Source organism: Glycine soja, chromosome 7, assembly GCF_004193775.1.
Source record: "Glycine soja cultivar W05 chromosome 7, ASM419377v2, whole genome shotgun sequence".
NCBI lineage: Eukaryota > Viridiplantae > Streptophyta > Magnoliopsida > Fabales > Fabaceae > Glycine > Glycine soja.
Window position 1 is genome coordinate 7,887,027 of NC_041008.1, and position 11,639 is coordinate 7,898,665.

Sequence of the window (11,639 nt, forward strand, 5' to 3'; positions counted from 1 at the left end):
TGTAATCATACCTTCAAAGTGATTTTTGTTAGGAGGCTAGCCAATGAAGTTGTCCATGCTTTAGCAAAAGTGGCTTCTACTTATCCTAGCTTCCAAGTCTTTAGTCATGTCCCCCAATGTATTGCTCAATATTGATTATGAATCATAAAGCATAATCCTATTTCTGAAAAAAAACATACTCGTTGAGTGTAAAAAAAAGGTTCAATTATTGAAAGTTCATACAAGAAAATAAAAGTTCAATTCTTTTTTTTTTAAAATGCAAAAAAAGTTCGAAAATTCTAAGTTACATGAATATCCGAACATGTGGGTTAGAAAACCTGAAAAAGTGCAACCGACGAAATAAGTAGGAAACAATTCCAAACTTAAAAGAAACATTTTCCTAAATCTTAAATTCAACAATTTAGGATATAATTTAATGACTCTTTTATATTATTATTCAATAACAAAAATTATCATTAATTATTTTAATATAATTATTTAAAAAATCGGTAAATTTATTATATGTGATGTGTTACGATTGGTAAGTATATAATTTTTTTCTATATTATTAATAATAAAAAAAAGACATAAAAAACAAAAAAAAGAGGAAGAAAGTCTAAGAAAAAAAAGTTAAAACCCAAAGAAAGACCATATGGCCGGTCTAGTAAGCAAAGATTCATTCATATGTTGTTGTCCACAGCCATCGTCAAAGTCACACACACTTCCTTTCACTGATTCCAAATTCTCTATTCAAACATCAATGGATCCTCCACCCAAGACTTGGAGCATCCACACGCGCTCCGAGATAACCGCCAAGTACCAGGTTCTCAGCCGGGTCGGGTCGGGTGTCTACGCCGACGTCTATTGCGCCCGCCGCCTCTCCGACGGCGCCGCGGTGGGGCTCAAGGAGGTTCACGATTCCCAATCCGCCTCGCGCGAAATCGAGGCTCTGAGGCTTCTAAAAGGGTCCCGAAACGTCGTCGTGCTGCACGAGTTCTTCTGGCGCGAGGACGAGGACGCGGTTCTCGTGCTCGAGTTTCTCGGAACCGACCTTGCCACCGTGATCGGAGAAGGTGGTGTCGGTGTTGCAGAGGCTAAGAGGTGGATGGTGCAGGCTCTGAGTGCGGTGGATGAGTGTCATAGGAACATGATCGTGCATAGGGACTTGAAGCCCGCGAATTTCTTGGTTTCTGATGATGGGGTGCTCAAGTTAGCGGATTTTGGACAGGTTTAATTTAAGGGATCAAGTTTTTTCAGCTTCTTTTTCAATCCAATTTTGGGCCTTTTGTAGCTTGACAAATAGTAATAAGTAACTTTTGGACATTGGTGAAAAGTTTTTGTTTTTATAAAATTATGGTGTTCATGATTTTTTTTCTACAATCTACACTACCATGTCCACGATAAATATTTCTTAATCCCTAGTTAGGAAGATCCTTTTAGTTTTTACTACTTTTTTATACTTTGGGACCCTTTTAGTTTTTTACTACTTTTTTATACTTTGGGCTTCGTGTGTGTGAGTGTGTTGGTTGGTCACTTGATTGTTACGTGACTTGCTTTGTTTTTTTTTTTTCACTTTTTGGATTTGTTTGTGTGATGTGGTTTGGGTTGATCAGTAATCGTGGGTGATCGATCGCAATTCTGTGGCATTGGCTTCTACCCATGGTTGAAAATATAGATGATTTCTGTTTTGTTGTTGAATCTTTTAGTTGGTGGTTCTCTTGTCTCTCTCTCTAAAAAAGTTTTGGATTTGGATCGAGGAAAAAGGAATAGAGGTTAATTTTCATGATTTGTTAACCAATCAAAATTCATCTTATATATAACTTTTAAGATACATATTATAAAAATCAGGAAACTTACAATCTTATACAATATCTTATCTTATTATACAATAATTTGTGATTGAAAGGTGTTTTTCTATTCGGGGTAAGTTTGGTGTGTATGTTTTTTTTGGGTGAATTTTTTGGTGTGTTTTTTGGTCTTCTTGGTGGAAGACTAATCCTTGAATTGACTTAGTGTTTAGGTAAATCTGAGATTAGTTTTTTGGTATAAAATTTGTTTTAGGTCCCTTGAAATGCGGTCAAAATTGATTTTAAGCCCTATATTTAAAAAATAATGGTTTTGGTCCTTATATTTCTAAATTGTTGTGGGTTTAGTCCCTTGTTAAGTTGTCCTATACTTCATTTTGACTCAAGGATGGAAGAAATTTACCACATTTCAGAAAATACATGTCGTAAAGTCATCATTTTTAAAATATAAGAACTAAAATCAATTTTGATCAACTTTTAAGACACTTAAAACACATTTTACTTTCTTTATTTTGTCTGTTTCCATACATATATGAATGTAAATTTTACTACTTTTTCAGGCAAGGATACTAGTGGAGTCTGGATTTGATGCTCCCCAGGAGAACCCGCCACCATATGAAGATGATGCTTCAAATAGTGAAAGCTCACTCCAACATCCTGAAGCTATTTCTCAATTAGTTAACTTAAACCAAACTGTATATGAAAATCCAAATCAGGGAACCGTGAGTCATGAAGAATATTTCAGAGTTTTGGATGAGATGAAAACCAAGAGCTACTCCTATGACACTGATAAGGATACAAACATCTATGATGGAAACACCTCATGTCTTGCAACATGCACAACGAGTGACATAGATGATGATCTTTGCAAGGGTTCTTTTACATATGAAGCTGAGGAGGTGGGAGGAAATGAACTTGGTTGTCTCACATCATGTGTCGGAACTCGGTGGTTCCGAGCTCCTGAGCTACTCTATGGATCTACAGACTATGGTTTAGAGGTTGATCTTTGGTCATTGGGATGTGTCTTTGCTGAGCTATTAACATCGAAGCCATTGTTTCCTGGAACAAGTGATGTAGATCAGCTCAGCAGAATTGTAAGTGTATTGGGAAACATTAATGAGGAAACTTGGCCTGGTTGTTCCAAGATTCCTGATTATGGATCAATCTCATTGGGTAATGTGGAAAATCCAAGTGGTCTTGAAGCATGCATGCCCAATTGCTCCCCTAATGAAGTTTCCCTAGTGCAAAGATTGGTTTGTTATGATCCAGCAAAGAGAACCACAGCTATGGAGTTGCTTCAGGACAAGTACTTTAGTGAAGAACCTCTTCCTGTTCCAATTTCTGAATTGCGGGTTCCTTTGACTAGAAATGGACAAGACCAGGATTCCCCTGGTGGGCACAATGGAATGGGTTCTGATTCTGATTTGGAGGAGTTTGGCACCTTGAATATCACCACAACTGGTTCTGATTTATCTATACAGATCCCTTGAACATGAAGGATATGATGCACTTTGAATTTTGTTTTATTATTAGTATATAAAAAAAATTTAATTCAAGGTGCATCGTATTCTTTGGACAGAATTTGTCCTTTGCTGTTCGATTGGTATTGTTTGCTGAATGAAATCCACGGTTGAATTTTTATATAAGAAATTTTTTCTTTTGCAAGAATTGTAAACAAATGATAAATAATTGAGGAATATAAATGTTGTTTTACCATGTAATGTTATCCTTGATGTAAAACTGTTGCTAAGTGCCAGAATTCTGTAACCCGGTAACAGGGACAAGAGATCCTTACAACCCAATTTCCACCAACGTGCTTGTGTCTTTTGTTTTTCTTTCTGGCAACACAAGTTTTTTTTTTTTTGGCTTTTTTTCATGTTTACAATTCAAAATTGGAACAAAAAAGAAGGCTAAGTTATGGACCAAGCAATAACATCAAGTATAATGACTAATTTAAGTCGAATGATGAAATGAAGATGACTAGTTCTAACTCAACTAGTTCGAATTCAATGCAGGAATTATTTTATCAAAAAATTGGTCCCTTCAAAAATTAGTGATGGACACGTTAATTTTTTAAAAAGTAAAATAAGTTGTAGTAATTTTACCTAAATATATCGGTATCTGTAGTTCAAGGCTAAAATGGGAATTTTACATTCTTTATTTTCTGTTGTTAATTCATTCATTCATACCGAAGGGAAAGCAAACAGCAAGGCCCAAAATCAGGTTCAAAGCTATTGTAAGAGTTGGGCGACAAAAATAAAAAATAAATAAACTTATTGCGAGAGAAGTAACCTCCAAAAATACTAGTTTTGTTTTCCTATTGATCAGTTACCTTAGCGAATGAGTTCTATTATTTGAAGATTTTGGAAGTTATTATCAAGTAGGATTCTTATAATTTATTTTTTTTGACATAAACATACTCATCTCATTTCATTGCTACAAGGAATAATAAGATTAAAACTATAGAGACTAGGAAAAAAATGGTGCCACCATAGCTAACTCATGCACAACCTCATTTACTTGGCTCTTTACAAACTTGGAAAAGGTTGGATTTTGATGAAACAGCCGAATACAATGTTGAATTAAACTACCAAACTCAGATTCAGGATTCTTATAATTATTCCACTAGTTTTGTGGAAGTACCAATTAACCTTGGAGGCAACTTTTGATTTACATAAATCAACCTCATGAGGTGAATTACGGATCATAGCTATTTCTTAAGCTCACGAAGCTTTCGCCCATCGATAAACTCTGCAGACAGAATTTACACGCTAGACTACTTCGTATCCAAAATGGGACAAAATTCAAGCGATTAAAAATAATGTCACGTACAGAAGCGTATATAATATTACATAAAGTAGTACATTTAAGGAAATATTATGGGATGCATAGATCCCCCTTGATGAATTATGTCTCCCTTTAAGTGGATGCCAAATCAGAGAATCACAAGGCTCGAGTAACAACAGAAGGGTGTCGTGTCGTAAGTAAGCCGCTAATAGTACCACCTACTACATCACAGCTAGCCATAATACCTAAACCTCTTTCGTACAAATATTGCAGCAAAACAATGCATAGTTCCTGCGTTGAGCTTCCCCTTGTACTGTTAAGGTCAACCATAATAGATGAAACACAATCTGCTCAGCTGGAAGTATGCAGAATTAGAGCAATCAATGAATAGAGCTTCATAAGATGCTCTAGTCTTGGGGTAGAAGTGCGATCTCGATTTCATGAAGTGACTTCCCTTTGGTTTCCACCACATTTCTTTTTACAAAAATTACTGCCATGATGCAAAAGGTAGCAAACATAGAGTAAAGCAGCTGTGGACCAAGTTTCTCCAGCAAACGCAAGAACAGTAGTCCAACAAAGAAATTTATCACCTGTACAAGACCATTAATCAAATGAGAGAAGGATTCCATATTACGAGCTTTCCCATCCTTCTAAGTCATTATGAGAACAATTTTAGTAGTTTGCAAAGAAGGGAATTTCAGCAGGCTACATTTTCTTGATTCAACCATCCGGCAACATTATATAATTGAACAAAACCGTTGAACATAACCTGCCAACTGATACCATTTTATAATAGGAAACGGCAGAAGAAAATTACCCAATGCACTGACATACAGACTGCCATGGCTTTGGCTCTTATTCGACTAGGAAAGATTTCTGGTAGAAGGAGACCTGGAACTGGGCCAGCTCCGAGAGCAAATGTTAAGACAAACCTGCATGAAGTATAGATTAAGTGTTCATATTCCAGCAGTGTCTTCCCAAAAGGCACTGCATGCACTCATAATCTAGAGTGAATGTTCCAAGCGACAATTGTACACTTCATAGAGCTGCTAGATCGTGGACAATGAGGACATTACATAATTGGACGAATGAAAGAAGTTTCAGTTTATTGCCATTTCATCCTCATTTGTCATGTATACAAAGACTTATACAGAGTAATAGGCTGCTCTCATACAGTCATACACTCGTACTCGATGAATTTGGCTGATGATAATTACCAAACATTGTTAATTACAGGCAGAGCACCATGGTTTCTCAGACAATGATATCAATACTAAAATATTTCTTGCTGAACTAAAGAAGTTCAACTAAAATCATCAGCATATTATTGCCTTTACACTTCCCACTTGTTTATTTGAGTTTGACTGCCTAAATAATTTTTTTTAATAGAAGATATCCTTCATAATTATCTTTTGAAAGATCACCCATAACCTAACGGTGACCAGATCACAAGTAGAAACATTATTTTAAATTTATTAATAATTTGAATCATAAATGCATCTATCAAGATCCATATTGGTAATCATGGTTGCATACTCACAGGAACATGCCACCAACAGAAAAGTACTGAGCTCCCATGTTTGATACAAGTGAAGTTGCTCCTGTGGCTTGAAGGATCATTGCTATTGCCTATACAGTAAAAAATAAAACAAACAACTTCCTTATTAAGAGCAAAGTTTCTTTTACTCAAAAGCAATTCAAACACCATAACAAAAAAGGAATTTCCCTCAATTTTGTATTGTTGTGCACTTGCACTAGTTCATATTCCAAACAACATCCCTCTTTTCATTACCACAAACACCAAGTCAGGATTTAAAATAGTACAACTACCACATGTGTCCCAGATTTTTAAGTGCATGATAATCACCCTATAATGATATGCTACATAATAGAACATCTATTAAAAAAAAACCAAGTGTTATAAGTACATCTATACATAATTTACCATGCCAAAGAAACTCCAGAAAAGTAGAACCTTCCTTCCAAGCTTATCCATCAAACCCATTGAAACGATAGATCCTGAAGAAAATGGGGGGAGGGGGGTTAGCATTAGAGAATAGAATAACAGAATAACTTTGATTTAAATCCTGGCAACCAGAAGATAGCATTACCTGCCAAATTGGCAATTCCTATGCAGACATTTGCAATGTCTGATGGCACTCCAGCACTTTTAAAAACAGTTGAAGAGAAATAAAACACAGCATTTATACCAGATAGCTGTTGTAAAGCAAATAGGGTTGATCCAATAAAAACAACTGCAAAACGAACTTGTGAATAAAAAATAACTTTTGGAAACCTAAGGAAACCAGTGACCAGATAACAACAATGGCAAATACACTCACAAGTCACAACTATCCCAGAGACAAACCAGGAAAAATGCATACCTTTAGAATGACGACCATGAAGCAATTCCGACAGCTTCACACTATCACTATCGTCTCCTCTATCTGCCTTGGATAACTCTGACATTGCAAATTTTGCTTCTGATACACCAAGAAGCCTCTCAAACTCAGCTTCTGCTTCAGCAGTTCTTCCTTGCTACATCAAAACAAAGAGGAATAATCAAGGATTAAGTAAAGGATCAAAAGTTAAATGGATGTAGGGATGAGAGAAATAGAAAAGAGAGTGTAGATATACAGGCATTTGGTTTGAGAGAAATAGAAAAGATATAGGAAAGAGAGAAATCGAAAAAGAATGAAACAATCCTTTGTTAATCAAGTTTTATTCACATAATCAATTATGAGAAACATGAAATCAATTATGGTTTTTAAAAATCGTGGTGGTTTTAAATGCTCAATTTAATAACCGTCACTAAATGCTCAATTTAGTGGCTTCAAACCGCCACAAACAAAAAAAGTCAATAAATGCACATTTTCTAGCGGTTTTGAATTGCAAAAGAAAAACTGCCATGGAATTTGCGCCATGCCTCTCCACACCTATTTCCCACAATCAAACAACCTCACTTCTTTCATTTCTCCCTCTCCCCTATTTCTTCGCCATCTCCACTCTACCAAACAAAGCATAAGACATAGACTAAATCTGGCAAGTTTAAAAAAGAACAGGGCGAGATGAGGGATTGGGGAGAGAATAAATATAAAAAATAGGCAGACCACCAAGTAAAGAGCAATTATTTCCATCTTGATTCCACTTCAGTTTGAATTCTAAATGCAATCACTAGAAGAAAAAAAAACAAGCTAAAAATTAAATCAGCATAGACAGGTTCAACATGCAACACCAAAAGAATACGTATACAATCCTCTAGGAATTGTATGTTTCGGAGTATTCTATTGTTATACTTGATACTTGCACTTAATTGTTGACATAAAAGAGATGGATGCAGAAGACAAAGAAATCCTCAACAAACTATTAGTTAGCATCGCTTAACATTGAGACGTCAAGGGGTTCAAACTAATATAGAAACAGTAAGTTACAAATGAAAAGATAATAAGAGATAATATCTAAGATGAAATAATATTAGACTAGGTATCAACCTTGTATAACCAATGTGGACTCTCTGCGCAGAAGACCATAGCTGTGGCAAGTATAGCAGCTGGAATGGTAGATACCCAAAAACAAACCCGCCACCTATGTGAAAAAATTCAGGGTGAATTTTTAAAACATCATGAATAAATAATATATAACATCATGACATGAAGTAAGATTCATATGATACCATCCAGATATTTCTTTGACAGGGATTCCAATAAATAAAGCTCCCATTAGACCAAGGCATGTGGCAATCTGGATGAAAGCTCCAAAGGTGCCCCGCACAAAAGCAGGAGAAACCTGCCATTCAAGAGAATAATCAAGTAAATTTTCAGTCTAGTCAATGAGACAGATGCACCAATTTAGTGATTTACATACCTCTGTCACATACAGAGAGGCAACAGGAGGGCCCAGGCCCAAGCCAGTCCCAACAAACAACCTTCCTACAAGCATGCCAAACAAGTTGTTTGTTGCCGCACTGAAAATGCACAATTTTACAATGAGAAATTATTCATAAGAATTTATATTGGAAAGCATAAAAGTAAACAACTGTCATTTAACCAAAGTGAAATACACATCAGTTTTCATAAAAATGGTGAAATGCTCTGCTATGTCATTCTATTATTATAGACATTATATGCAGGAAACATAGGAAAGAAGAAAGGCTTATGCTCTTTTCTAGAACAAACGAGGAAACAAGAAAATATCATAATGGGTGAAGAGGCCATATGGAAACCATAAGATGGCAGTCAGGTACATTTGAGATTGGCAAGAAAGAAGTAAAAATATGTTAATATGCTATCACGTTAGAGGACACAAAAATGAAGTAATAAACTATTATATGTTTCCACGGTAGCCAACAAATAAACCTTGAGAAAAACAATAGAAACCTACGAAGTGGTTGAATAAAGTGCAAGGATAGTTTCCATCTATTCCATGAGAAAAACAAAATGACTCAACAATATTATATTGGTACTGGAAGTATAACCTCATAGAAGCACCAATTATCATTGGCAGAGCACACAATTGGAAAGCCCTACGACGCCCCACCCCATCAGCAATCCAACCACTTAGTAGACATCCAATCAAGGCACCACCAAGACATATGCTCACCACCAGACCTTCATTTGAAAGGGGAAAAAATCAATTCTATTTATTCATTTACAATAGAAAACGAAATTAAGCAAAGGTTTCAGAATCTTCTTTGTCACCTTCTGCCAATGTATTTCCACGGAAACCAAGATCCACAGAAATGCTCTCAAGTGGTTCATTAACAACTCTGAATAGAATGAAAAAGATCAAAATTTAAGTCTTCAACAGATTCTAGATTAAAGCAAGGAATCCAAGAGAGTGCACCAAGAAGAAGAAATTAGGAAACAAACCCAAGATGGTATCCAAAAAGGAATGAAGAAATGGTCGCCACAAGTACATGCGGTAAAGAAAGCATCAATGAAGGATTTGAGGTTCCCTTGTCCAGGCCGATGTCTAAAAGATCTATCAGGCATTTAAAACAGCATGGTCAATTATCATCTTGATTCAAGACCTCAAAAAATTTGCAGTACATCATAAACCCAGGCCATCTTTTCTACTATCATTTTCAGAATTGCATTCAATTGCAAATTATCCACAATCGATAATAGAGACAATAGCAACAGCGTAGCTATTGTCGCTTTCAAGATTACATGAATTGCCAATTCTTCTGAGTTCTGAATAATGAAATCTTGAAAGGATTATTCACAGGAAGGAAATTTCATTGAGAAGGTTTTTAGTTTAGATGCTATGTTTCACAACATAATGGAATTAACAGATGTCATATAAACAGCCCGAAGTACATCAGTAAAGGTTCAAAAAAGGGTGCATACCTGAGTTTTCTTCCACGTCCTCCATGTTTGAATTATCTCTCGAAGGAGTGCGCTTGTACATAGATGAATGCCCCATCCACATTAGCCAATATTTGACCTGCCTTTTTTTATTAATATAAAAAAGTCTTCAACTAATATATCACATGAAAACTCTTCAAAGCAAAGTAAAATCTTAATAGTTCCATTCTATCCAAGCTTAAACTGAAACTCGGGCACTAGCTGGCAGCTGCATACATAAAAAGACATGATGCTGAATTCAAACACTCACAACACTATTTTGCAATTTTAACTTCATCAAATAGATTCAAACATCACTCAGTAATGCGTTACAAACTACAGAACTTACAAACCACAGTACCATCAGTTTACCCTACCTATTCAAACAAAAGTCACAAAAAAAAAACTACATTAACGCTAGAAATTCGATTGCTCTGTCAATCAATTGGTTCATGCATCGCGGAAAAAAAATAACATACTCTTTTTTTTCCTTCGTTATCCTTATCATTAACCTTGATCACGTATTCACATATGTTTTTAGCAGAGAACACTATAGAAAATTTGATGATCCTAAGCAGCAAACGAGTTCCTCTGTTTTTTTTTTTCTTCTCAGAAACAAAAAGCAATAAAATAAAAACAAAAAATAAAGAGGCAACAGAGCAGAGTTTATGATAAGTTACTATAAAAAAAAATGTAAAACGAAGTAGAAAAACAAAAACTGAATCGAGATCAAGCAAAACGAAAAAAGAGAAAAGAAAAGGAAATCTGAACTGAAAAAGTGATGGCTGAAGTGAATACGCACCAATACTATGAGGGATCCTCGGTTTTGCTCAGAGAGAGAACAGTGAAGAAGAATCAGAGAGAGAGAGAGAGTTTGTTGGTTCTGTGAATGGAAATAAATACGGTGATGAAAGAGAGACGGTTACCAACCGCGAAACGAAAGCGATGGCGCTATCGTGCGCCGGGGGAATAAAGAAAAAGAAGGATCGCGAACGAGAGACGGCACTAGCTCAAGAAACAGTACTACTAATAACCAACTAAATTACATTCATTAACGGCTAAACAATCAAATTCTTCTGACAGTGTGACAAATTGATTAATTTTTTTTTTACCTATATGCAAAAGGTATCACAAATTAATTTACAGACAAATTCAGTGATGAATTCAGATTTTTTTTTCAATAAAAACAAAAAAATAATCTAATATTTTCCTAAACAAAAAAAATGTTTTATTAAAAATGATAATAAAAAATAAAAAATAGCAAAATTTAAAAGATAAAGTAAGTAAAATTAATACTAATTTATTTTCTCTTTTATCTTTCAAAATTATTTACAATAATTTTATTAAAAAATTATGTTATGGAAACAATATTTATTTTTTATGGGACAAAAAAATATTTATTAAAAAATATTTATTTTGTGGGAATAATTATCCTTGTTACTCTCCATATAATTCACCAATTTTATTGTTAAATTAATAATTAAAAATATAATTTATTTCTAAACATTATAACTTAGTAACAAAATAATATGATTTTTAACCCTTAATTAATGGTTAAAGATTGGAGAATATTTATGAATAAAGAAAAACGGAATAGTGGGAGTGGGAGAAGGGAATGGACGGTGATTCCGTGTAGGGGCTACGATGAAGGCACGTGTCCTTGATGGTGTCTTTAAATAAAGTGTCAGTCTCTGTTGCGTAAGAGAATAGAGACCCACTGCGG

The 11,639-nt window shown here is 35.0% G+C and overlaps 2 protein-coding genes across 5 annotated transcripts; one reads left to right on the forward strand and one right to left on the reverse strand.

Annotated features, from left to right (window-relative positions):
* Positions 1-634: 634 nt before the first annotated feature.
* Positions 635-3,617, forward strand: LOC114418542 (cyclin-dependent kinase F-1-like). Its single transcript, XM_028383957.1, has 2 exons — positions 635-1,207; positions 2,345-3,617. The coding sequence occupies exons 1-2, from the start codon at positions 740-742 to the stop codon at positions 3,272-3,274; spliced, it is 1,398 nt and encodes a 465-aa protein (XP_028239758.1). The 5' UTR covers positions 635-739; the 3' UTR covers positions 3,275-3,617.
* A 703-nt stretch (positions 3,618-4,320) lies between these two features.
* On the reverse strand, positions 4,321-10,912 carry LOC114418541 (probable plastidic glucose transporter 2). Of its 4 annotated transcripts, XM_028383956.1 has the most exons (14): positions 10,719-10,909; positions 9,920-10,145; positions 9,440-9,551; positions 9,269-9,336; positions 9,046-9,178; positions 8,436-8,535; positions 8,245-8,357; positions 8,063-8,156; positions 6,956-7,109; positions 6,683-6,826; positions 6,517-6,590; positions 6,112-6,200; positions 5,389-5,503; positions 4,321-5,161 (listed from the first exon to the last, which is right to left on the reverse strand). In XM_028383956.1, the coding sequence occupies exons 2-14, from the start codon at positions 9,999-10,001 to the stop codon at positions 4,979-4,981; spliced, it is 1,461 nt and encodes a 486-aa protein (XP_028239757.1). In that variant the 5' UTR covers positions 10,002-10,145; positions 10,719-10,909; the 3' UTR covers positions 4,321-4,978. The 4 variants fall into 4 exon arrangements, with proteins under 4 accessions (XP_028239757.1, XP_028239756.1, XP_028239755.1 ...); XM_028383955.1 differs by having other exon boundaries at positions 6,683-7,109; positions 9,920-10,016; positions 10,719-10,912; XM_028383954.1 differs by having other exon boundaries at positions 6,683-7,109; positions 9,920-10,020; positions 10,719-10,912.
* Positions 10,913-11,639: the final 727 nt, after the last annotated feature.

What these genes read in the sequence shown, in the direction of transcription:
- LOC114418541 (XM_028383955.1), bottom strand. Translation starts at nt 10,001, where the DNA reads ATGTGGATGGGGCATTCATCTATGTACAAGCGCACTCCTTCGAGAGAT. An exon ending in TGGAAATACATTGGCAGAAG is followed by an intron (nt 9,179 to 9,268) that starts GTGACAAAGAAG and finishes TTTCAAATGAAG; the next exon opens with GTCTGGTGGTGAGCATATGT. An exon ending in GTCCACATTGGTTATACAAG is followed by an intron (nt 7,110 to 8,062) that starts GTTGATACCTAG and finishes GTTTTGATGTAG; the next exon opens with CAAGGAAGAACTGCTGAAGC.
- LOC114418542 (XM_028383957.1), top strand. Translation starts at nt 740, where the DNA reads ATGGATCCTCCACCCAAGACTTGGAGCATCCACACGCGCTCCGAGATA. An exon ending in AGTTAGCGGATTTTGGACAG is followed by an intron (nt 1,208 to 2,344) that starts GTTTAATTTAAG and finishes CTACTTTTTCAG; the next exon opens with GCAAGGATACTAGTGGAGTC.